The 23,051-nt window shown below is 48.6% G+C and overlaps 1 protein-coding gene across 2 annotated transcripts in view; it reads right to left on the minus strand.

The window, feature by feature from the left end:
- The window catches only part of CCDC149 (coiled-coil domain containing 149), a 95,358-nt gene extending 73,512 nt beyond the window's left edge, over positions 1-21,846 (minus strand). For both annotated transcript variants that reach the window (XM_036271819.1, XM_036271817.1), the window contains exon 1: positions 21,748-21,846. In XM_036271819.1, the coding sequence (XP_036127712.1) occupies positions 21,748-21,795 (48 nt within the window). In that variant the 5' untranslated portion in view covers positions 21,796-21,846. The remainder of the gene's footprint in view (positions 1-21,747) is intronic.
- Between the last annotated feature and the right edge of the window lie 1,205 nt (positions 21,847-23,051).

Below are 23,051 nucleotides of genomic sequence, written 5' to 3' on the forward strand. Positions count from 1 at the left end.
ACCTCCAGAGCCAAGCACAGCTCCTGACCAGGGTGAGTGCTCCGTCAATATTCAAGAAATAAATCTCACGTTTCGCTAAGCTGAAAAAAATATATATACCTATTCTGTAAAAAATGTATTTCTATTTATAATACATATTTTTGTAAGGTAGCCATCAATTTATTATGCCCAAATATCTGAATCCCATTTTAGCATCATGTTTAGAAGAAGAAAAATCCAGTTACCTAAACTCCATGTGAATAGAAGTCACCGAATGGCTCCTATGGGATTATCAACATGGCATTTGTATTTAACCTCATTTTTATCACTTAAAATGAGCACTTCCCTACATCATCTGGCCATAAACTCAATTTGCCACCTTCAGTTTCTTAAAGTCTTGCCAACTCGCCACTCTAGATAGGCTTAAAGGAATTCCACTTGGAGATGCACATACACTTAACCTGGCCAGACTGAGCTGAGGCAGCGGGGGCCTGAGACCCCACGCGGGGCCAGCCACACGCTGGTGCGCTGAAGTCCCCCGGCCCACGGCAACCTCGGTGCCTCCGGGGTGCGTCTTTCCTGTCCGCCTCCACACCTCAGTCTCCAATTGTACAGCTTCCCGGGCATCGCCACAACCCTTGTCTAAATCCCTGTCTGCCTCTACAGTTTCCAGATAACACTTCAGCAATTTCGGGTTGGTAACTTAATGATTCTAATGCCGTTTTCTAAGATAATTTTTTAAAAATAATCTTTCTCGAAGTCATGTTGGTGGTTTTCCCTCTGCAGTATTACTTTCCACAGGCAGACTTTGATTATTCGAATGCCTCAGGGGGTGTGCTGAAATTTAAGTTAAGTGAGATTTCAGGTAATTGGAAGAGTTTATAATGTGAACTATAATAGCTGGGGGGTATGTGGGATTCACTGACAGTCTTGGTTACCTGGAGTTTTGAATCAGGAAGGTTGGTCTGACTATCTATCTCCATCCTTCTTGTTTCTCCTTCCCTCCCTCGTCCCGTCTTCTCGGGCTCAGACTCCATCCAAAAAAGTGGCCCCTGCTCCTTTCCGGCCTGTGGAGACCAGGAGGGAAGGCAGGCGTTCCTTCCAGTTGGTCGTAAACAGGCGAGGAGCCCCACCTCATTTGCCGAAGAGAGCATATATTTTTAACACCACTGAGCCTCGAGCGAATTTGCTGTCTCCCCGCTGCTAGGCCGACCCGACCTTGCCTGGGGCTGGGATGCTGAGGGAGTGCAATTCCGGTTTGTTTCAGGGGCCAGGTGTTCGAAATGGAGCACTAAAATTACCCAGGCACCCGAGGCTCTCCCTTCTCCATCCAGGCTGCAGGGGCCTGGGGTACAGGGATGCCAGCGACAGCTCACCTCACCGGTTCCCACATCGGCGGGGACATTACGTAACAGTCCCATGAGCGTGCAATGATAGGTTCTCTGCTTGCTTCAGTACACGATCATTCAGTGCAGCTGCGGGGGCTTTGCTCGTGGGCTGGGGAGCAGTAAAGAGCCAGCAAGGCTTGGGCAACTGTTGGTCAAACTGTCTTTAAGAGCTGTCAAAATGCTGTGACTCATTTTCCCCTTGTCTCAAGAAGAAATCATAGAAAAACCCTGAGACCCCACTGTTGGTGAGCTACAGCGCCCCCTTGCACGTCTATCAGCTTCAGCCTCTCCAGGCGGCCCCAAGCCCGCGAGGCAGAGGGGCCCTGAGCAGAGCCTCCACTCTATGCGGAGATGAGGTCCTGAGAGGCTTAGGGACGGCATCTGCCGAACGAGAATGGGTTCCTGGACTGTCCTTTCCCGAAGGTATTCAGGAGAGACAGAGACAAAGGCGTCAGGAACAGAAGCAACTGGGCTCTGGAGTAAAAGGTGGTTTCACTGCCATCACCTTCCACTGGGCATGAGAAGCCACTCACGTCCCTGTGCTTCTTCCCTCTTTTATAAATGATTATATGAACAACCATCATTATTTGGAGGCTATTCGGTGCCCAAAGAGGATTTAGCATTTCACATATGTAAATGATTAACCCTCATCACAACCCCGAAAGGTAAACATTATTTCCTTTTACAGATCAGGAAACGGAGGCTCTAAGAGGTTTAAAAAAAGTCATGCAGCGCCCTGGCCAGTTTGGCTCAGTGGTTAGAGCGTCAGCCCGCGGACCAAAGAAGCGCTGGTTTGAATCTAGTCAAAGGCACGTACCTCGGTGGCGGTTCGGTCATCGGCCCTGATTGGGGTTGTGCAGGAGACAACCAATCAATGTGTCTGTCTCTCATCAATGTTTCTCACCCCCCCCCCCCCAATCTATCTGAAGATAAATGGGAAAAAAGTATTCTCGGGTGAGGATTTAAAAAAACAAAAAAGTCATGCAGTTTATAAGGACAAAGGCGGGATTTGAACCCAGGCCTGTCCTATACCCTTTCTGCCAGTGCCCTGCCTCTCTCACAGAAGAGTCTAAGGATTCTGTAAGACAATGGATGTAAAAATAAATTAATAAGAAAATTCTGAAGCCACCAATCTTATTATCACAGTAATCGAAAGACCTGCGTCGGTCCTATGCAAAGAAAGAAACCCACCTCCATCCCTAAGTTTGCCAGCAGACCCTGCCCTGCTGGAATGAGGCGTTCCAGGAAAGGGCGGAGCGCAGGGTGAAGATTCCACTCAGATGCAGCACGTGTGGGTGGGAATACTTGCTGGCTTCCACCTCTGCTACTTAAGGCAGGTGCAGGTGCTCTAAAGCAAGGAGGTGTTCCATCCCAGTCTGCCCCCAAAGGCAGTCATCTGCAGGCTCGAGATCTTGAAATCAGCCATGCAAATCCATCACCACTTTAATTATCCGAGTAAATAGAGCTTTTACCGCCATAGGCCAAGATTCTCATCAGTCGTGATCATTACGGCTCCCCCAATGGTTCTCTCCGGAGGAGAACCACGGAGTCATCGCTAAAAGGCCACTTGGGCCCAGATTTCGCCTGCAGGATGAACGTCTTCCCAGCTGACGCTGGCGGCTGGGAGCTGTTTTTTCCCCCTCTCTCCACACCTTGCTCATATTTTTCTGAGCACCGTTAATTTGCTCCTGCACTTCATCTTCGTCATTTTTACTTTCTCCCACCGACTCCAGGCAATACTGATTAGTGAGAAATTTTCCTCACCGAGAACTGTCAGTTCAGAACTCAGCCCCACAGCAAAAAGTTAGGTGGAGAGTCGTTCCAGAACACAGGTGGGTGTGCAATCCTGGTGATTCAAATCACCGGAGATTTCAGAGGACAGATTGAACTGTAAACACTTCTTAAGGTGGGGACTCTGTCCAGGTCTGTTTCTCTGACTGATAACTGTGCAAATGAGTTATGTTAGGGAAGGGCTCCCGGGGGTGGCCTGAGTTAATTACAGCTTTCAGGGAAGATGGCACAACCCTCATTGGCTACACGTCACCGGAGAACCACACGGCACTACTGGGCATAATTTTACTCTCCTTCTTCGACAGTCCATTTGTCCACAACCCCCACTACCTCTGTCATCACCGTTCACCAGGTGAGCATTTAAGCGATAATAAAATGGGCTGCTCCATTTTAGTCTTCTCCAAGTACAGAATTAAGACCCGACACCTAAACACTTCCTTGGAGAAGGGCACACAGACGTCACTGCAGCAGGTAATGTCAAGGTTTAGGCATCTTTCTTTCAGTAAAGAAAATTCAATAACAATCAGGATCACCACAGAAAGTAGCATCAAGACAAAGTGTTAATTATATGAACAGCTGACTCTGAAAAAGGAGACGAAATTTTAGAGGCAGAGAGACCCAGAAGGCTAGGGAGGGCAATGGAGACCCAAGTAAAAGCCTGAGCTTAGCGGTCTCACTTTCCTGGCGTCTGATGCCTGCCCTGTCACATCTTGCTCAATGACCTTGAACTAATTAAGCCATCCCCTGCTGAACCCAAGACTCCTGATCTGAAAATGAAGACTGTGAATATATCTACTTCATAGGGTTTGTGAGAAGATTACATGAGATAATAAGACAAGGTGTCTACCCTAGGAAGTGGCATGTCGCTGGCATTTACTAAGAGGTATCGTTATCATCGTCATCCCTAATCATCATCTTCACGATTCATCAGGGCTGGATGCTGTCCCCTTCGTGTGGGAGGGTACAAAACCAGTTACAACCAGTGCTACTGGGGCAAGTCCTACGGAGCCTCATGGGCCCAGATCCCAGGTGGGACCATGGAAGCATCAGCCAACACACAGATGGCAGACTCCTCTACCACCGACTCTGTACCAGGCACTGCTGCGGGCACTGCACACCTGACCCTCACAGACACCCTGTGACGTAGGTGCTACTAGGATCCCTGCACACCCAGGAACTGCTGAAAGCAGAGGTCCTGTGGGACTTCTGGGAAGTTTCCTTCGGGGAGTGCACACTCTTCTTAACGCCGGCCTCCCTCCTGCAACGTATTGGTGCAAAACACAGACAGCCTCGCTCTAGGAACAGAATGTTCGACAAGAGAAACTGAAGGTGCCTGGAGCCCTGACACACTGTGAGCCGCCACGTTGGCCCTCACTGCCTCCCTCCAAAGTTAGTGTTCTCGAGACAGAGGTACACATGATTCTACCATGTTTAAACCACTGTTGTTTTTAGTTTTATATTAAAATGAATCCTAAATGATATACCAATATGCCCAAACAACTGATGTGGAGGAAATTTGGGAACTTACCATGCAAGATATGTAATCGAGTTTATATTAGAACCTGATGTCACCACTGACAAGTGACACTGGATATCTATGACACAAAAGTGTATGAGTGCTACATCAAGGTATTAAATAGAGTTAAAATGAAAGACGATGTTCATTGTGGCTCCATAATTTTAAATATATACTTCCTAAAAATGAGTCAGTTTGGTTGGTCCATCCATCATCTATGCATCCATCCATCCTTCCATCTATCCATCCATCCATCCATCCACCCGCCCACTGAGGCGGTGGTAGAGTGGGAAAAACACAGGCTTTGGGCTCAGGAAAGCCTGAGGTTCAAATCCCAGCTCTCCCCTCACTCACATATTCCTCTATGTTTACTTGTCATCTCTTAGCTGTACGACCACAGCTATACGATGGTGGTAACTCTGGCTGTCTCCCAAGGCTATCGTGAGGAGTAAATGAAATAGCATATAAAAAGCATCCAGCACAGGACTCAGCACATTAAAAAGGGGCATGTACCCGGGCTGCAGGTTTGACCCCCAGTCCTGATTGGAGCGCATGTGAGAGGCGACCAATTGGCCTGATGTATCTCTCTCACATTGATGTTTCTCAGTCTCTCCCCCCCCCCATTCCCCCCACCTCTCCCTTCCACTCTATCTAAAAACCAATGGAACAAAATCCTTGGGTGAGAATTAACAAAAATAAAAAATTTTTTAAAGACTCAATAAGCCCTGGCCGGTTTGGCTCAGCGGTTAGAGCGTCGGCCTGAGGTCCAGAGGGACCTGGGGTCGGTTCCTGCTAAGGGCACATACTTCGGTTGCAGTTTGTCCCCAGCCCTGGTTGGGTCATGCGGGTGGCAACCACTCGATGTGTCCCTTTCATGTTGATATTTCTCTCTCTCTCTCTCCCTCCCATTCTATCTGAACAAAATATTGAAAAATGTCCTCGGGTGAGGATAAGAAAAAAATAAAATAAAATAAAGACAATAAAATGTTTCCTTTTTCCTTCACATATGTGCCTGAACTGAACATTATATGAAAAATGTTTCATGTTGTGCCTGGCACATAGCAAGTGCTTAGTAAATGAAAACACTATAAGAAAAACTTTTCTGCTATTATAGCAATAGTAATACTGAGCAGTAGCAGCAATCAGAATAGTGTTGTAGTGATAGTGGTAGAGAAGCAATCAAATCTAAACGGAGAGAGGGTGAAATCGGGGGAGGTTCCCTAATGTTCGTGGTTAACGCCTGCACGACCATGACTTCCCTGCTCAGCATCGGGTGGGAGTGTCCCTGGGAGGCACAGGCCTTCAACAGTGAGTCCAGTAACCAAGACAACTATTCTCCCAGCTTTCCAATGTCATCTAAAGAGAACCTTTCTCTAAACACAGGTCTTTAAATTGTCCATTGAATTTCTCTCCGCTTTTGAAAATGAATATTTTTATTGATTTGAGAGCGAGAAAGACATCAATTTGTGGTTCAATTTTTTTTTTTTTTAAATGCATTCACTGGTTGACTCTTGCATGTGCCCTGAAGGGGGATCAAACCTAAAACCCTGGTGTATCGGGATGACACTCTAACCACCTGAGCTACCCAGCCAGGACCTAAAAATAAATTTTTACAAGGGAAGTTAAGGTGTGGGATGAATCCCACCCTAGAATTTGCTGTCCTGTAAAACCTTTCTACCATGTGCGAGGACGCGAGATGCCCTTTCCAGCACACGGAGCGATCAGTGGGACATTCAGCGTGACACACGTGTGCTCAACGGAGCAAGTGAGCCAGAGAGCAAACAAGCAGGCCTTGCCACAAACACAGGGAAATCTCCAAGTCAATGACGCTGCAGCCTGTTCTAGAGCTGAATAGAACCCCTGATCAGACATCCGGGCTTTCTGAAAGTGGGGAACAATACAACCAATATTTCTAGGGCATAGGCTCAAAGTCCAACAAATGTCTGGATTGTCAGTACCCCGGAATCCTGTGCTGCCAATCATGACTGTGATGACAAGGGTAATGACAATGAGTGAGTGACAGGGAAGCCATTCACTACTTCCTGCTGAGGAGGAGAAAGGACACATACACTGACAGGAGTCAGAATGGCTGCCTGGGAGAGGGGGTGACTGGGAAAGGACACAGAACCTTCTGGGGAGCTGGGAATGTTCTATATCTTGATCTGGGCGGTGGTTGCACAGGTGTGTGCACAGGTAAAAATGCAGTGAGCACCTACTGGGTGTGTTCACTACACATGTGCTGGCCTCCATATAAATGAAAACATAAACTAGCATAGATTTAAACTCAGTTTTAGAAATAAAGGCATGGGGAAATGTCTGAACGATTAGGCCCCAAAATGTGACCAGCAGTCCGCTTTGGGTACTGGAATAAATGTTTGCCCTATATTTTCTAAATTTTGGAGGTGCAATGAATTCATATTACTTGGATATTTAAAGCTAAATCCACCATGACCCAAAGCTTTATCGTCTCCAGGTAATATCTCCAGCTGCTCACTGTTCATCCCCAACCTGCCCTCATTCAGATTCAGCGCATCACAGGCAGGTCCCCACGGCCAGCGGAGGAAAATGCTGCGGGTGACGCAGGAGGGAGTGGGGTGGTGGTGAATCCCTGGCAGGTTCGACCTCTCTCGCAATGCGGCTCAGTCACCTGGGTCAGCCGACAACAGCAAAGCTAGGGTCCCATCTAAGGTCTCCCGACACCACTTTCGCTCAACTTCCAGCCCATATCGAAGTCTGGACAGGAATTTGGAACCAGACCCCAAAAACCTCTTTTTCAGCTCAAGTTCTTGGGTTTAGAGCTAGGTCAGCTGATGTGAGTGGGCAGCAGCTCTGCGTCCCAGGGGCACACACCTGGCTGGGCTCCATGTACGCGCTGTTTGGTGAGTGACCTAAAGAAGGGCTCTGCGTTCCACCCCATGTCTGTAAAATGAGGACCTGCCGCGCTCACCCTAGCCGGCAAGGGGTCAGGGTGATTAGATTAGGGGCCGTGGAGGAGGGGCAATGACCTGCTGCACTTTGCACAGTGCCGGGGACAGAGTCGACCCTCTTCAGGATCAGGGGAAGAAAGTCAAAGGTACGCAGTTCTTTCTGTGACTTCTCATGAAGAGACGATGACCAAAGGAACCAAAGAAATTGTACAATTTCTGTGCCCGAGAGTCAACGGTGGGTGGCAGATGACCCGGGACTGCTCACACTGCAGTCCAGGGCAGAGTCCAGGGCAGAGTCCAGGGCCAGCACATGCGGGACCCACCACAATACAGGCCAGAGACCCCACAGAAAGCAGCCTTCACGACCAAATGACTCCCCACCGCAGCCTCTGCCTGACTCTGAGCAACATAGCTGATACAGTAAAATCCCAATTTGGAAGAAAGGAAGGAAAAGGAGGGGGGAGGGAGAGAGGGAGGGAGCAATGGCCTTCTAGTAAATTCACCAACCCCTTAGAGCGTATTAAAAGGACATCTGACTTAGCTATTTTGAAACGAGCACAATCGTTTGGAACTCAGAAGGTCTGTGAGATTGGATGGATGTGAGAGGACTTTGGGGAAAGAAATGGAGGAGAATGGTGTTCTGACAGTGGACAATTCACAAATGAATCAGCCCTTTCCTGCTCAGAGTCACTCCCAGACGGAGGCGAGGCAAGGACAGAAATAATTCCGACGTGAGGCGGCCAGGGAGGTGGGTCTCGGAGGTGTGCACTGTGGGGTGGCAGAGCAAGGACGCTCTCAGCCGGGGGGTCAGGACCAAGCCTCGCAAGAGGACTGAGGAGAGAACGGGCATCCCAGACCGAGCGCATGGCCTGAGCCAAGGTCAGGTGCCTGGAAGCCCCACGTGGTTGTGTTTGCCAGGGGCACAGGACGTGGTTGTGTTTGCCAGGGGCACAGGACGTGGTTGTGTTTGCCAGGGGCACAGGACGTGTGGAGAGAAGAAACACAGAACAAGGCTGGAACGTCTGGTTGAGAGGGAAGTAAGAAAGGCCTTAAATGACCACAGAATCTGGACCACAGTGGGAGCCGAGAGGAGCTCCGGAGGTCTTTGAACAAGGGTCAGGCCCGGTTGTGGGACTGGGCTGGAGAGGGGGAGGCGGGAGGCGGGAAGGCTGGAGAGGGCCTGCGGTGTTTCCCTGAGCACTGCCATCAGCTTACCGGGAGGTGGCTTCAAGACTCCGACAAACGAGGAAAGCAGAGCCCTCAGCAAATGCCTGCGACCAGTGAGGGGACAAATGGGCCGGGGCCGAGCCATTTGGGCAGGACGGGTACGATGTCAGAAGGTGAAAAGGGGAATGCGGAAGAGGCCACAGAACGGACGGTGCTCGGGAATTGATTGAGTAGCTACAATCGTGCAGAAAGGTCTGGCAACGCCAGCGACTGTCGGGAAAGAAGAGAAGGTGACAGAGTGACCCTGACAGAACTCACCAGGCTGGAGCAAATTAAAAAGCAAATTGGAGCTGGCCAGGAGAAGGGAGTCCTCCCTGCCACCTCCAATATCGCCTTGGTCATGGGTCTGCAGATGGCAGAGCAAGCAGATCCGTCAATCTGTGCCCCATCAATATGAATTTTCAGTGGCATCATCTTGACAGCCGGCAGCTGACGCATCACCTCTCTCTGCAGAAGCCTCTTCGAAGGCCAGGAAGGGCTTTCTTAAAGCCCGGGCAAGGACAGGACCACCACCCCCTGTCGAGGGTTGGCGACGTTAAAATACGTTTTCATAGCACCACACTGTATCTTCATTCCAAATGACAGACACGAGGCAGATATTGTTGTCCTCCTCTCTGTACAAAGTCCAGAGAAACTGAGGCCTGGAGAAGTCAGGAGATGTGCCTGAGACCACGTGGCCACCTAGCGGCGCTCACAACATGTGACCCACGGAAGCCTGGGCCAGGAAGCTGGTCAGGACACGGTGTGTGCTGGGGCCACGTGGACACAGCTCTTCCAGGCCATGATCAGCCTGGGGGAGGTGGAAAGTGGAGCACACCAGGTGAGCAGGGCTGGCTTCAAAGAAAATGTGGAAATGCCTGTCCTTCCTACTTACCTTCTCTTCATTTCCTGTTTTCCTTCTCCGTTCCTTCCACAAGGGCCTGTCAAGTATCGTGTGCCTGGCATTATGCTAGACATTGGTGACCACCCACCTCTCGGAGGGTTCCCCATCCTCAGGAACCCCATTACCTTGCCTCCTTATTCTGTTAACAATCCGCATACCATTTCCCCAACTGAAACACACCATCCACTTCTCAACCTCTTATGGCCCACAGAAGGGAGGAGCTCAAGTGGGAGACGCGGTGTTTGAGCTGCGCTGCCTTGAAGCACGTCCCCGGTGGGTAAACGCGAGGCTGAGAGATGACTCGGTGTGGGATGACCTGGTAACAGTCGAGAGTTCTACGGAGTTTGGGGGGACAGTGGTTCTTAGGTGTATGGGGGAGTTACTGGGCATGAGGAGGAAGCACCCTTGGAGGCCAGCTGAGGGACTAGTTTCCACTCTGCAGCCCCTGAAAGACCATCAGAGGACTTTAAGCACTGGAGTCGTAAACCATTTCAGTGCTTGGAACGACAACCCCAGTAACCACGTGGAGGAAAGATCTGGGAGGACGTTTCACGTATTCTGGGGAGAGGGGATGAGAACCTGGCCATGCTGGGATAGTGGGAATGGTGACATGGGGCGTTTATTGAAGGACTTGGGCAAAAGCAGAAAATACGGGCCTTGAAGATCATTAAATCGGTGGTTGAGGTAAGTTGAGAAGACAGTCAAAGAAGCTGCAGTGATGTCATTCGTTGGGATGGGCTGGAAGAAGGAAGGAGGCGGGAAAGGCAGACGGCAGAGGGAGGGTGCATTGGGCGCAGGCAGGCGAGGTGTGCGGTGGCCGGGGACATGTGCGTGGCCACATGGAGAGAAGCAACGGCCAGCGTGCAGGGGAAGAAGAGTGGAGGCTGCACGGCCAGGTGCCAAGTAGGCTGAGTCCTGAAGAAAGACCACTGCGTGTGGCAGATAAGAGGCTAGACTTGGGTGGTCTTGGCAAGCGCATTTTCAGAAGGAAAGAAGGGGTGGAAGGCAGACTCAGGTGGGGTGAGAGTGGATAAGAACAAGGGGACAGATGTACAGGCACAGGTGGGCTCCTGTGTCCTCAGGCCCGGCCAGCCCCTCACATACACTCTTGGCAGATTGGTTCTCTTCCCAATGTATCCAGGTGACTTCTCCTCCACTCAGAGGGTACAATCAAGTCAACTCCACAATGAAAGCCACACTCAGAACCCTAGTGCCATGTACAGCTAACAGAGCATTCAAGGTCTGCCTAGCAACCATCACCGATGGTCACCCTACGATGTGTCACCAGCCAGAGACCAGACAATGGGATTTCTCAAACAAACCCTGCATTTTGCCACTTTTGCTATCTCCCTTCTGCCTAGAACACCCTTTACATTTCTACCTGCTGAAATCCTGCCCAACCCAAGTGCCATGTCCGTCAAGAACCTTCCTCAATCCTCCAATCTAAGTTAACTGCCCCCTAACCTACAGAGCACTAATCACAATGTGTCATAGCATGGTGGCCTTATCCCCATTCTCTCTCACCCCTGGACTGCAAATCCCTCGAGAGCAGCTGCCTCATATACAGGCTTTGCACACAGTAGTACTTAATATGGGTCTGGTATGTTCAATGCTGACCTTCTCTGCTGCTATCCTCTGACCCATGGAAATACCTCTGGGCTTTCCTTCACTCCTCCTCCATGCCAACCAACCAACCTAACACCAAGATGGGTCCCTCCTGAGGTCACTATTCCCCCAGCAGTATCTCTGGCATTAATAAAGCTATAGGTGCACGGGCACGTCCATGAGTCTCTTTCTATAAATGAGGATATGAAGTCAAAGTAGAGGCCCTGCAAATGGGCCAGAACTAGGTCAGGTCTGGGATGCAATATCAGTATCCTCACTCAGGTCCTGCCCCTCTTGAACGATCACATGAAGTTCATTATCCCAGAACCCGTTTCCTACCCCAGCAGAAGTGGTCACAGCCAGGTCTCTGCAGAGCTCGCTCACTTGTGTTGGAGTTAGGATGCACACAGAGAAGGTGCCCTCCTGTCTCAGGGAGCGTGTGCAGTGTTGTGTGAGTAGTTTGGAACCTGAGCTGCATAAGGTAACAGGATGAGGAGCTCACTTCAAGCTTGGGTGATTTTATGAGGGATGTGGGCTTCTATTCCAACTCAAAGGACTGGTAAAGGCTGTGGCAGGGAAGAAGGCCCACCTGCATGAGGTCAGGGCATGAACATAAGGTGGAAGCCAGGATGCATGACAGATCAGTTTGGATGAGGCAGCCAATTTATGAGGGTAGCAGTGAGACATGGGATAGAAAGGTCAAGGCCAGTTGAGAAGAGCCTTGAATACCAACAATGGGGAGCCATGGAAGGCTTCTGAATAAGAGATGTTGGTGAAAGTGTTTGTTTTGTTAAGGTGGCCCTATAGGTTAGTTGCATAGAGTAGACTGACTTGAAGAAGATCTGATGACCTGACCATAATTAGAATGTGTGGTGTTTCAAAACCTAGTTTTCCCCAAATCCCGTAAGAAGCTTAATCATTGCTTCCAGCTATTTGCCAGTTCAAATACTGCTGCTTCTAGCTATTGTACAATAACAAAGTAGCTTTTAAACTTTTAATAATCTAGTTAATATTCTACCAAATATCATCATTTCAATGAGACTTTTTCAGTGTCTTTTAATGCAATATCTGAGTATTGTAATTATTTTCCTCAGATATTTTCTCTTCATTTTGTATTTCTTAAATTATAATGATTACATTTTGTCCTGAACATATTAAAATAAACATTTCAAAATAATTTCTTTTACAAAAAGGATGTGTTACAATAAAATAATGGGAACAGAGTAGAATAGAAGAGGTGAAATGGAAATGGGAAGACTTCAAAATAAAAAATTAACCAAAGGCTTGTGTTCCTTGGGGAGCAGGCATCGAAATGTCATTTTTCTCTGGTCATTTTCCTTCAGGGACTAGCCAAAGTCCTCTTGTAATCTTCAGCCAATTATTTTATTCAATATGAGAGTCAGTAAATTAATTTTTAACAGAATAAGAGTAGAAATGGTCAATTTTAGAAGCACATAGGCGAATTTCCCTGCACAGGAGAGAACATGGATCCCACCCGATAAAAATAGCGGCTGTGCTCACTTTCCCCCACATGCTAATTTCAACGATCTTACTCTGAAATTAGTCTCCTGTGCGAAGTGAGCTGCTCATCAGAAACGTTCCCAGTAAGCACTGAGCTTGCCTCCGAAGAGTTCACGTGCTCCCAGGAAACTGGACACTGCAGAGTTCTGAACGGAACTCATCCTGCCCTCAGCAAACTCGACCACCCCCGACCTTCTATTGTGCCAGCGCCCCACTCCCTAGCTGCCTGTCAGGGGTCATCTTGGACCCATTCTATTCCATATTCCCAATCCAGTTAGCTATGAAATCCTTAGGGGTCATCCTTTAAAATCTTTCTCATTGCCATACCTTCTTCTCTATTCCCACTGATGCTGTATCCACTTCACCCACTCAAACATCCGGGCATTCAGATGGTCTACATTTATTGAGCACCTACAAAGGGCAAAGTATACTACTAAGTGTTAAGGTCATAAATCAATAACATGTGGTCCCTACTTTCAAAGAGTTCTAAATCTTTTGGGTCCAGTGGCAAGAGAGACAAGTCAAGCGTTAGTTAGAAAATCTGATACGTAGATGATACAGGTGCAATAGGAATATTTGGGAACATGGATGGTGACCAACAAAACTAGATGACTGATCTCTCATCTTAGCTTGTCTTTTCCTGATACCTGGGAAAGTTATCAAATTTGTCTTTATTTGGTAAATAAAGGCATGCAGATGATGAAGCCTCAATGATTATTGAGTTCAGTGGCAACATATCTATCCCAAGTATTTTCATCAACTTGTACTCCAGCTAAAACAGCATTCAGTGTCTCTGTTACCAGCTACCCTTTTGTCTTGTTTTTGAAGTTGTTCACCAGCGGGTCCATCCTGGCCAGACAACCTTAATGTCTGCAATACCTCAAACCACCAATTTCTGTCTTTATCTGAAGCATTTGCTCAAAGGTCAACCACCAGCCAGTGTTCACACCAGTGTTCCTGGTACGATTGCCCGTGCCTTCTTCAAACAAAAGGGAAGGACTCAGGTCAAGTTCCCCTTCTATGAAGATTTTCCTATTTCATAAAGCCTCACCAACTGCCTATATACGTGTCTAAAATATACTGTTCATTACTGTGCACTGTTTTTTTCATTCAATAATATTATTAATATAAGTAATACTTCAAAATATTAACCAATACTCTATCTGTCCATCTTGCCTTCATTTCCTGTAACCCCTATGCTGTTTCTCCCCACACACTTCTGTCCCTTTTTAGAAGCCAGCTGTTCTGCCTTTGTGTTCCAAAGAGGGGAGCACCCAGTGCTACAGGTCCATAGGACATCATGGCATAGAGACGTCTCCCCTTGACCCTCTCCTACCCCCCAAAAAGACTAGAAAAGATCTCAAAGTTAGAAAAAGGGCAAAATCAGAGTGCAAGAAGGAGAGCTTGGTTATCAGTGAGTCTCTAAGAATAAACACTGACCTTTGCCCAGTCGGCCTGGGGTGGAGGAAGGACTGGGGACTGAGGTGAAGGGCGTGGCTAGTTGTGTTGGACACCTGATGAGCTGAGGAACTGGAGACGTAAGGAGTCAAGTCTCTATAGGGATAGCTGTCTTGAATATCTTTTTCCCTCCTTTATGAAAAAATTAGATTTCTCTATGTAAATTAGGGGCATAATTTACATAGAGAGAAAAATTCACCCTTTTTAGGCATACCGTCCCAAGAATTTTCACAAACCTGTACAGTCTCCTAGCCATCCTCACAATCAAAGTACAGAGTATGTCCATCACTCCCCAACGTGCCCACCTGTTCCTCTGCATCGATCCACTCACCCCACTTTCAGGCTTGGCAAACGGATCTGGTTTTGTCTTTTTTGTTCTGCCTTTTCAAGAATTTCATGTCAACGGAATCTTATAGTGGGCATGCTTGAGTCTTTGGTTTCTCTCAGTTACCACATGTTTTTAAGATTCATCCACTTCTTGCATGGATCGGTAGTCTGTCCCACCTTAACACCGAGCAGGATTCTGTTAAAGGATGGAGCACAGTTCATCCGCTCACCAGTGAACGGACATTGGGATTATTTCTGGTTTTCAGCAATTATAAATAGGACTGCTATAAACATTCACATACAAGTTTTTGTATGAACATGTGTCTTCATCTTTCCTCAGTCAATACCTAGGAGTAGGATTGCTGGGTTGTATGACTTGATGAGAAACTGGGAAACTGTTTTCACAAATGGTTATACCATTCTGTATTCCTCCAGCCAAGTCTCATGTCTGAGACTTCCCATGTGCCTCATCCTTGTCAGCACTTGATTTGTGCCTCTTTCATTTGCTTGTTTTTCCATTCGAACAGGTATGTTATGGCATCTGTGCTTTTCATTTGCATTACCCTAATGGCTGATGATGCTGAGTATCTGTTCATGTGTTTATTTGCCATGCGAATCTCTTACTGAGTACAGTTTCTGTTGACTCTTTTGTCCATTTTTAAAATTAGTTTGTTTTCTTATTATTGAGTTGTGAGTGTTCTTTATATATTCTGGATATAAGCTATGCATTCTGTACACATTTTCTACCAGTCTGTGGCTTGCCTTTTCATTTTCTTAAGTGTCTTTAAAAAAACAGAAGTTTTTACATTTTGATAAAGTCCAATCTATCCTTTTTTTCTCTTATCTTCTGAGTTCTTTGTGTCCTATATACCCTTCTTACTTTTTAACCTCCCAAATCTTGAAAGATCACCTCAGGTAGTGAGTGATAAGAACTCCCGAGTGTAAGTTGGGCACGTCCCACTAACGACTGCCTTCCAGGCTCCCTGGCAGCTGGCGGTGGCTCAGACCAATGGGGTGTGAGCAGAAGTGATTTGTTTAGGTCCCAAATCATCCCTAATTTTAAAAATGCCCCAGCTCTGAACTTTCTCCTCCCACCCTTCCTCCTTCCCAATGGCTGGAACAAAACCACGGCAACAACCCAGCTTTAACCACACAGTTGAGGACCCATCCCTAAGACACAGTGAAGTAGCAAGATGGAAAAAACCTTGAGTTCTTAAATGACTCCTGAAGCAGGATGCTCTCCAAGCCTGGGTCACCACACTGTGACATGAAAGGCATCTGCATCTACACCTGATTTAAAACAATATGTTGGTGGGGGCAGGGGAGATGATCTTTGTTACAGTGACTTAGACTTTACCCTAACAAATACACCCTCCTTTCTTAGGAATATAAAGTAATCCCAGGTCCCCAAGACCCAGCCTGGTGTGTAGAATGCGTCTGTGCAGACAAGGGCACAAAGTTTTCCTCAGCTCAGGAGTGACTGGGGCAGCAGAATAGGACACTGCCCCCACAATGGCCAAGAGAGCGAAGTCCCCCATGCCCAAAGCAACGAAGGCACTACACCAACTTGTTCTCCAGGCACCCAAAGTCACACAGGTGCGGTACAGACAGCCAAGGACCAGAAAGGCCTGAGAGGCAAACAAGGGAGGACACAAAGAGACATCCAGTGACCAATAACCAGACACCAGACTGAAATCAGGAGAGTGTGGCTAAACAAAAACAGCCCTCGCCCTGGCCGGTGGCTCAGTTAGTTGAACGTCGTCCCATGTACCAAGAGGTCACAGGTTCAATTCCAGGTCAGGGCACATGCCCAGGTTGTGGGCTCGATCCCCAGTGGGGGCATGCAGGAGGCAGCCAATAAATGTTTCTCTCTCCCTCTCCCTTCATCTCTCTCTAAAATCAATAAAAATATATTTTTAAAAAAATAGCCCCCTACCTCACCACCCCTGCCAATAGCTGAGCACTACTTAAGCCCCCTAGAATTTAAATACAAGTTCAGGGAACCAGAGAGGCATGACTTCCATCCAGATTACATTCCCACCACCCTCACAGTGGGAATTTGTCATCCAAATTGAGGTGTTGTAGCAAAATAAAGAAGTTTTCATTTTGTGAACACCTGAGTTTGTGTCCTGAGGTTCATCCTTACTGTACCAGTGGTCACTGAACACTTCCTACCAGGCGGAGAGCAATGCACTAACAAGGGTTCATTCATTCGAGTCTCACAATTATAGCACCTATGAGGGAGGTACTTTATTATCCTATTTGAAGATGAGAGAAAGAGGCTCAGAGAAGTTGTACAGTGCGGTGAGTCTCTCAACATCCATTCCCCTTCTTCTGGCAAACGGCCTCGTGTCCCAGCCCACTCTCAGTCCATGTGGTCTGGGCAGGGCCCCGTGCACAACCGCTGGCCTAAGACAGTCACATCCTGACACTCCTGAGCAACCTCTCCCAGGGAAGGCAAATGATCTCAGTGATTTTATGGGATTTTATGGGATCGACACAGAAGAGTTTCTGGCTTCTCCTCTGGACTTGAACTTGAAGGAGGGGAGGCTGAGACAGAAGGCAGGCAGCAAGCAGACCCAAAGATGGAGAGCACGCATCTGCTTGAGCGCCGACTCCAGCGGCGCCGGAAGTCGCCCTGTCTTGGAACTACTAGTCACATCAGCTGTATTAGTTTGCCAGGGCTGCCACAGCGAAGGGCCATAGCTATTGTCTTGAAACAACAGAAGTCAATTCTCTGATATTCCTGGGAGCTGGAAGTCCAAAATCAAGATGTCAGCAGGGCCGTTCTCCTTAATAAAGCTCCGAGGGAGAAGCCTTCCCTACGTCTCCCTGGTTTCGGGTGGTGGCCAGTGATCTTGGCGTCCTTTGGCTGTGAGCTGCATTACTCCCGTCTCTGCTTCCGTTATCACATGGCCTTCTTTCCTCTGCAACTTCACCTTGTCTTCCCTTCGTGCAGCTGTGTCCAAATTTCCCTCTCCCTGTGATAAAAATGCTGGTCATTGGATTAGGAGCCCATTCTAATAACCTCATCTTAACTTGATGACCTCTTCAAAGATCCTATTTCAAATAAGGTGACATTCATAGATGGGGGAGGGGTGGCTAGGACTTGAACATATCATTTTGAGGACACAATTTGACCCATAACATCATCCAATAAATTCCCTCTGATTTGAACCACTTTGGGTTGAGTTTTTGATCATTTGTATCAAGAAAGAAGTAGAGCCCTGGATGAGTTGCTCAGTTGGTTGGAGCATGGTCCCATATACCAGAAGGTTTCGGGTTCAATTCCTGGTCAGGGCACATACCTAGGTTGTGACTTCAATTTCTGGTCAGGGCATGTACAGGAGAAAACCAATCGATGTTTCTCTCTCATATAGATGTCTGTCTGTCTGTCTGTCTCTCTCTCTCTCAATCCCTCCCTTTCTCTCTAAAATCAATAAACATATTCTCGGGTGATGATTAAAAAAAAAAAAAAAGGAAAGAAAAGAAAAGAAAGAGGTAGAGCCAAGACTCACCCCCAGATCTCAGTCAACAACCGAGACCCAGCTGCGCCCTTGACCACTGGCCCAGACTCTCCATGCTGCAGCCCCTCCCTTCCAAAAGTCAGTGGCTGCACTTGGGGAAGGGGCCCAGGGCTAACTTGTCTTCTGTCTGCCTCACAGCCACTGCATACAACGCATTCAAGGAATACAAGAGTGATTGCTATCTAATTAATTAACCAAAACTCAAATAGTGGAGCTGAATTAAGCATGGTTTATCAGAGGGCACTGAGCTGAGCAATGACCAGGACTTTTATCTGGGAAATAAAAAGTTATTGATTGCCCACATGACTGCATTTTAAGATTTCCCCCTGATTTTGAAAGCTCACCTCAGGTGGTGATAAGAAGAACATTTCCCCCTCCCCAGACATTTAATTTTCCAAACAGAACACCAGTCAAGCCCCTTTCCCATGCATGGCCACACTTACTCCAGGGCCAGAGAGAAGGCTGTAATTTCAGCTTGTTATACTCAAAATATGAAAATAAAACTGATCTCTGTAGAATCATTTTAAATGAAAACTGCTTCCTAGAGGCAAGCTAAGGAAGCAAACTAATTGAAAGAGAGTGCAGAGCTCTGGGCAGGAAGGGTACTGGAGTGCAGCCCCTGAGTGGGAGGCAGCAACCAGGACTTCTGCACAAATAGATGTGAGTGGGTCCAAAAGCCCATTCGGCCCAGACAGCTGTCTGGTGGTGTCTCCCCCAGTTCCTTTGGCTGGGGCCCAAAACCACTTTGCAACACCCTTGGCCACTGACTACACTCTTCTTAAATCCCACCTGGCTGAACACCTGCCAGGTCTCCACACCAAGCCCCGTCCATACCTGGCCAGCTGAACTTGAGTGAGCAGGGGAAGAACCTGGGTAGCTCAGTTTGTGAAAAAGGTAGATTAGGGGCTCTACCCAGGCACGTTCATGCCCTAAGTGTATTAGTTTCCTGTGGCCGCCATAACAAGTTACCACAAAGTAGGTCGCTTAAAACAGAAATGTACCCTATCACAGCTGGGGAGGTCAGAAGTCCAAACTCAGTGCGACAGCAGGATTGGGTCCTTCTGGAGGCTCTGACGCAGAATGTGTTCCAGGCCTCGTCCAGCTTCTGGTGGCTGCTGGCCACTTTGGCATTCCCTGGCCTGTGGCTGCATTACTCCCATTTCTGTCTCCGTCTCCATGTGACCTTCCTGTGGGTGTGTCTCGGTCTCCTCCTAGCCCTTTCCCTTGTATCTCTCTGGGTCTCAACTCTGTCTTCTCTTATAAGGACACCACTCAGATTTAGAGCCCACCCTGATATTATCCTGAGATTCTAAACTTGATTATATCAGAAAAACCCTATCTCCAAACACGGGGGAAGGGACGTTAAGTAGATGTATCCATTGGAGGGTGGGGAGGGAGATTTCAATCCACTATAGTAGATCTGGAGTGAGACTCGAAATCTTGCATTTTTCCCCAAAATGCAAAATGACTCTTTGCACTCTTTGTTCCTAAAATGACGCTGATACAAGTGATCCGTAGACCATATTCTGGGAAACATTTAATCTAGTTGCTGAGGATTCAAAAATGAATGAGACACGGTGCCCTCCCTTGGAGAACCTACTGTCCAGTGGAAGATACAAAAGATGAACAGATGATTAAAATACAAAATGTGGCCTAGTGATCCCAAGCTCCAGAGTCAGATAGACCAAACTTCCAATTCTGCCCCTCCAGCTGTGAGGCTCTGGGCAAGTTCTTTGGTCTGTCTGAACTACAGCCTCCTTATCTGTAATATAAGAAATCATTTCTCCCTTATGCCACTATGAGAATGGGCCATGTAAAATGCTTAACATGGAAGATGGACACAAGAAATAGCCATTAGCTATCATGAAGGCAGGACGCATGTTGCGTTCATTTTCACTGTGTGCCTCACTGTGTGTCTTCCACACCCTAAACCGTGAATGGATGTCTGTGGAAGACAAGAAGGCATAACTCTGGAGAAACACAGCTGGGATGGGCAGGACAAGTCCTGGAACTCAACTTATTCTGTAAGCATTTTCTGAGCACCTGCTCTGTACGGTGCTGTGTGTAGGCCACTAGAAAAAAAGCCAAATAAAGCACACAGCCTAGCAGGGAGGCCGCTTGATTACAACACAGTGCCCCTCCTTCATTTGGTTGTCCATCCTTCATATGCATTCTTTTGTATTCTCTTAGTATTGGTATAGTTTGGGAAGGCCAGTCTCAACCTGTACCATATGCTCCAGGAGTCCTTTGATGGCAAGAAGGATTCTCTCTTCACCACTGAATCCCAAGGATCCAGCAACAAACCTGACTCCTAATAGGCATCCGGTGAGTATTTGTGGGTGTGGTGAATATTCTGCTGCTATTTCAGAGTCCAGCACCAGACTTCTAAGAAGAACCACCTCCAGCCTCCTTGACTGCTGGGTATGATTCTTGATGGGCCAAGAGAAAAGATGCCCAGAGGATCTAGCTCTTGACATAAACTCTGAAATGTTGGGGGAGGGGGAGAAGCTGCAATACAATGTATCATAATGCTGTGCAGTTGGGAGTTTTCCATTACTAGACCAAGAGTAAACAAATTAAACTACAGAATAAGCTCTGGGGTCTCATACCTCTTCAGAAATACAATGCTTTGCACACACTAGACGTTAAGTATTGTTATCAGGCTGACCTGAAGGCCCAGAAAATGTTTAGAAGAGAAAGTACACTGCTTGTGCACACAGGAGGTGAGGACAAGACGCCCCACTGGGCCTTGGGGATGGAGGATACTTCTCAGGAGGGAAAGATCAAACATCTGGCCGACGTCAGCCTGGCTAGGTGACATGGGTAACTGCCATCACAAATGGTGGTGGTAAGTCAGCACAAGCAACTTACCTGAGAAGGAGACATCAGCAATCCCTCTCACCTAGAGGAATCAGGTAGCCCCTCCCAAGCCAAAATCTCTTAGGGTGGACTGACGAGGAACTGGCATTGGAGTCCAAAAGCAGACCCAGGAGTGTTTATGACAAAATAGAGGGGCATGGAGTTATCTGCTTCCACAAATCACATAGCGTTTGCACCTGTGTTTCATTTAGTAGGCCGCCAGTAAACACGTGTTGATGTAATTGAATAGTGAATGAATGAAGGCTACGGAGGAACCTGAACGTCCCTACCCAAACCTCCGCTGCGGGTAATGCCACCTGGCCCTGTGTTGCCCTAGAGCCCGGATTTCCTCCCCCCTGGCACCACCTTTCCATTTCGGCACTAGGTGTCCAATCACTTGGCTCCAAAACAGAGGTGACTCGGAAGGCAGGTGGGGCTTGGCTCCTTCTCCTCCCGGATCCCCGGGCTTCTCTCTCCAATCCAGGACCAAGCCCTGCCCGAGGGAAGGCCCCTCCCCAAAGGCTGTCACCAGATGGCGTGGAAGAAAGTGGCACCGGAATAAACCGGAAAGTGCGGGAGGAACGGCGCACCTGGCGGGTCGCGCGGGGGAAGGGCGCCGCGGCCACCGCGCACGTCCCCCGGCGCGTCCCTGCCTCTGCTCGGCCACCGGGGAGCGCGGGCCCGGGGCTGGCGGCCGCTCGGCCCGGCCCATCCCGCCTGGCCGGCGCCTCGGCCTCACCTCGCTCACCAGCCCCTGCCAGTCGCTCTCGGTCCGGTCGCCGTTCATAGCCTCCTCCTGCAGGCGCGGGCGGGCTGCATGGACGCCGCCCTCCTGCTCCTCCGCGGCCGCCTGCGCCTCCACCTGCACCTCCCGCTGCGCCGCCGCCGCCACCCCGGCCCCGCGCGGGCCTGGAGCCCCGGAGCCGCTGCGCCGCCGCCTCCTGCGGCCGCCCGCGCTGTCGCCTCAACGTCAGCCTCGGCGGGAGGAAGGGGAGGAGGAGCCCGGCCCAGGCGGCCGCAGCCACAGCCCGGCCGGCCCGGCCCGCCCCGCGCAGCCCGGACCCGACGACCGCCCCCGGCCCGCCTCGGACTCGAGGGAAGGGGCGGCCCGGGCCTCTGCCCGACTCCAGCACCACCGCTCTGCAGGGCAGGAGGCGGGCAGACGGGCACCTGTGTGTCCCCCCAAAAAGCACATCCCCAAATCCAGCCCATTCCTGACCGCCATCGGCTCCTTGCCAGAGACTGTAAGCCCCGCCCGGGCAGGGGCTTGACTCTGTTCTCGGATGAAAGATAGGAACAAGCCTGGCACATGGTATGTGCCCTGCAAAGATTTGTTAAACTCAATGAATGAACCACGTGTTATATATTTAACATTGTTTTTCAATCTACTGAGGTTTATTTATATTTATTTCTTAAATTATCAGCTGTCATAACTAGAAAAAAAGGTAAAACTTAAAAAATAAAACAATACTGAATTCTAAATAGATCCAAAAGCTGAACACGACGCTTAACACGTGGCAGGAGGTGGTAAAGACATATCAGCATCAAACTCAGCGTTCTAAGAGGAAGGACTGGAAAAGAACGACGGATGGCGGGTGAGTTTCACAGGAGTTCATGTTATTCCCGGTGCTTTTCCACCTAAAACCCTCTGGTGGACCACCACCAACAGTGAGCTTCCTGCCTGCACAGGCACTGCGTATGGAGACCAGCAGGTAGGTTGAGAAGTTGTGAACCCATTTTATAAGCATCACAGCCAATACTTATTATTTTTAGCCCCTATTGATCCTGGATCAACCCTGTGGGGTGGATGTTATTCCCATTTATCAGATGGGGAAATGGAGGCCTGAAAAGTGGAGATACAGACTCAGTTAGGACATTTGGCTCCACGAGACCCTCTTCAGCATCTTGGAAATCTACAGACAATAAAGTATCACCCCTGGGAGTTGGAAAGATTGTTGCCTGCCTGTGTCCCAGCCACTGTCTCTAACTTTGACCCTTGGCTCAGCCATGTGGCTTGCTTTGGCTGATGCAGTGTTTGCAAAT

The sequence above is a fragment of the Molossus molossus genome, unplaced genomic scaffold (assembly GCF_014108415.1).
Source record: "Molossus molossus isolate mMolMol1 unplaced genomic scaffold, mMolMol1.p scaffold_m16_p_1, whole genome shotgun sequence".
NCBI lineage: Eukaryota > Metazoa > Chordata > Mammalia > Chiroptera > Molossidae > Molossus > Molossus molossus.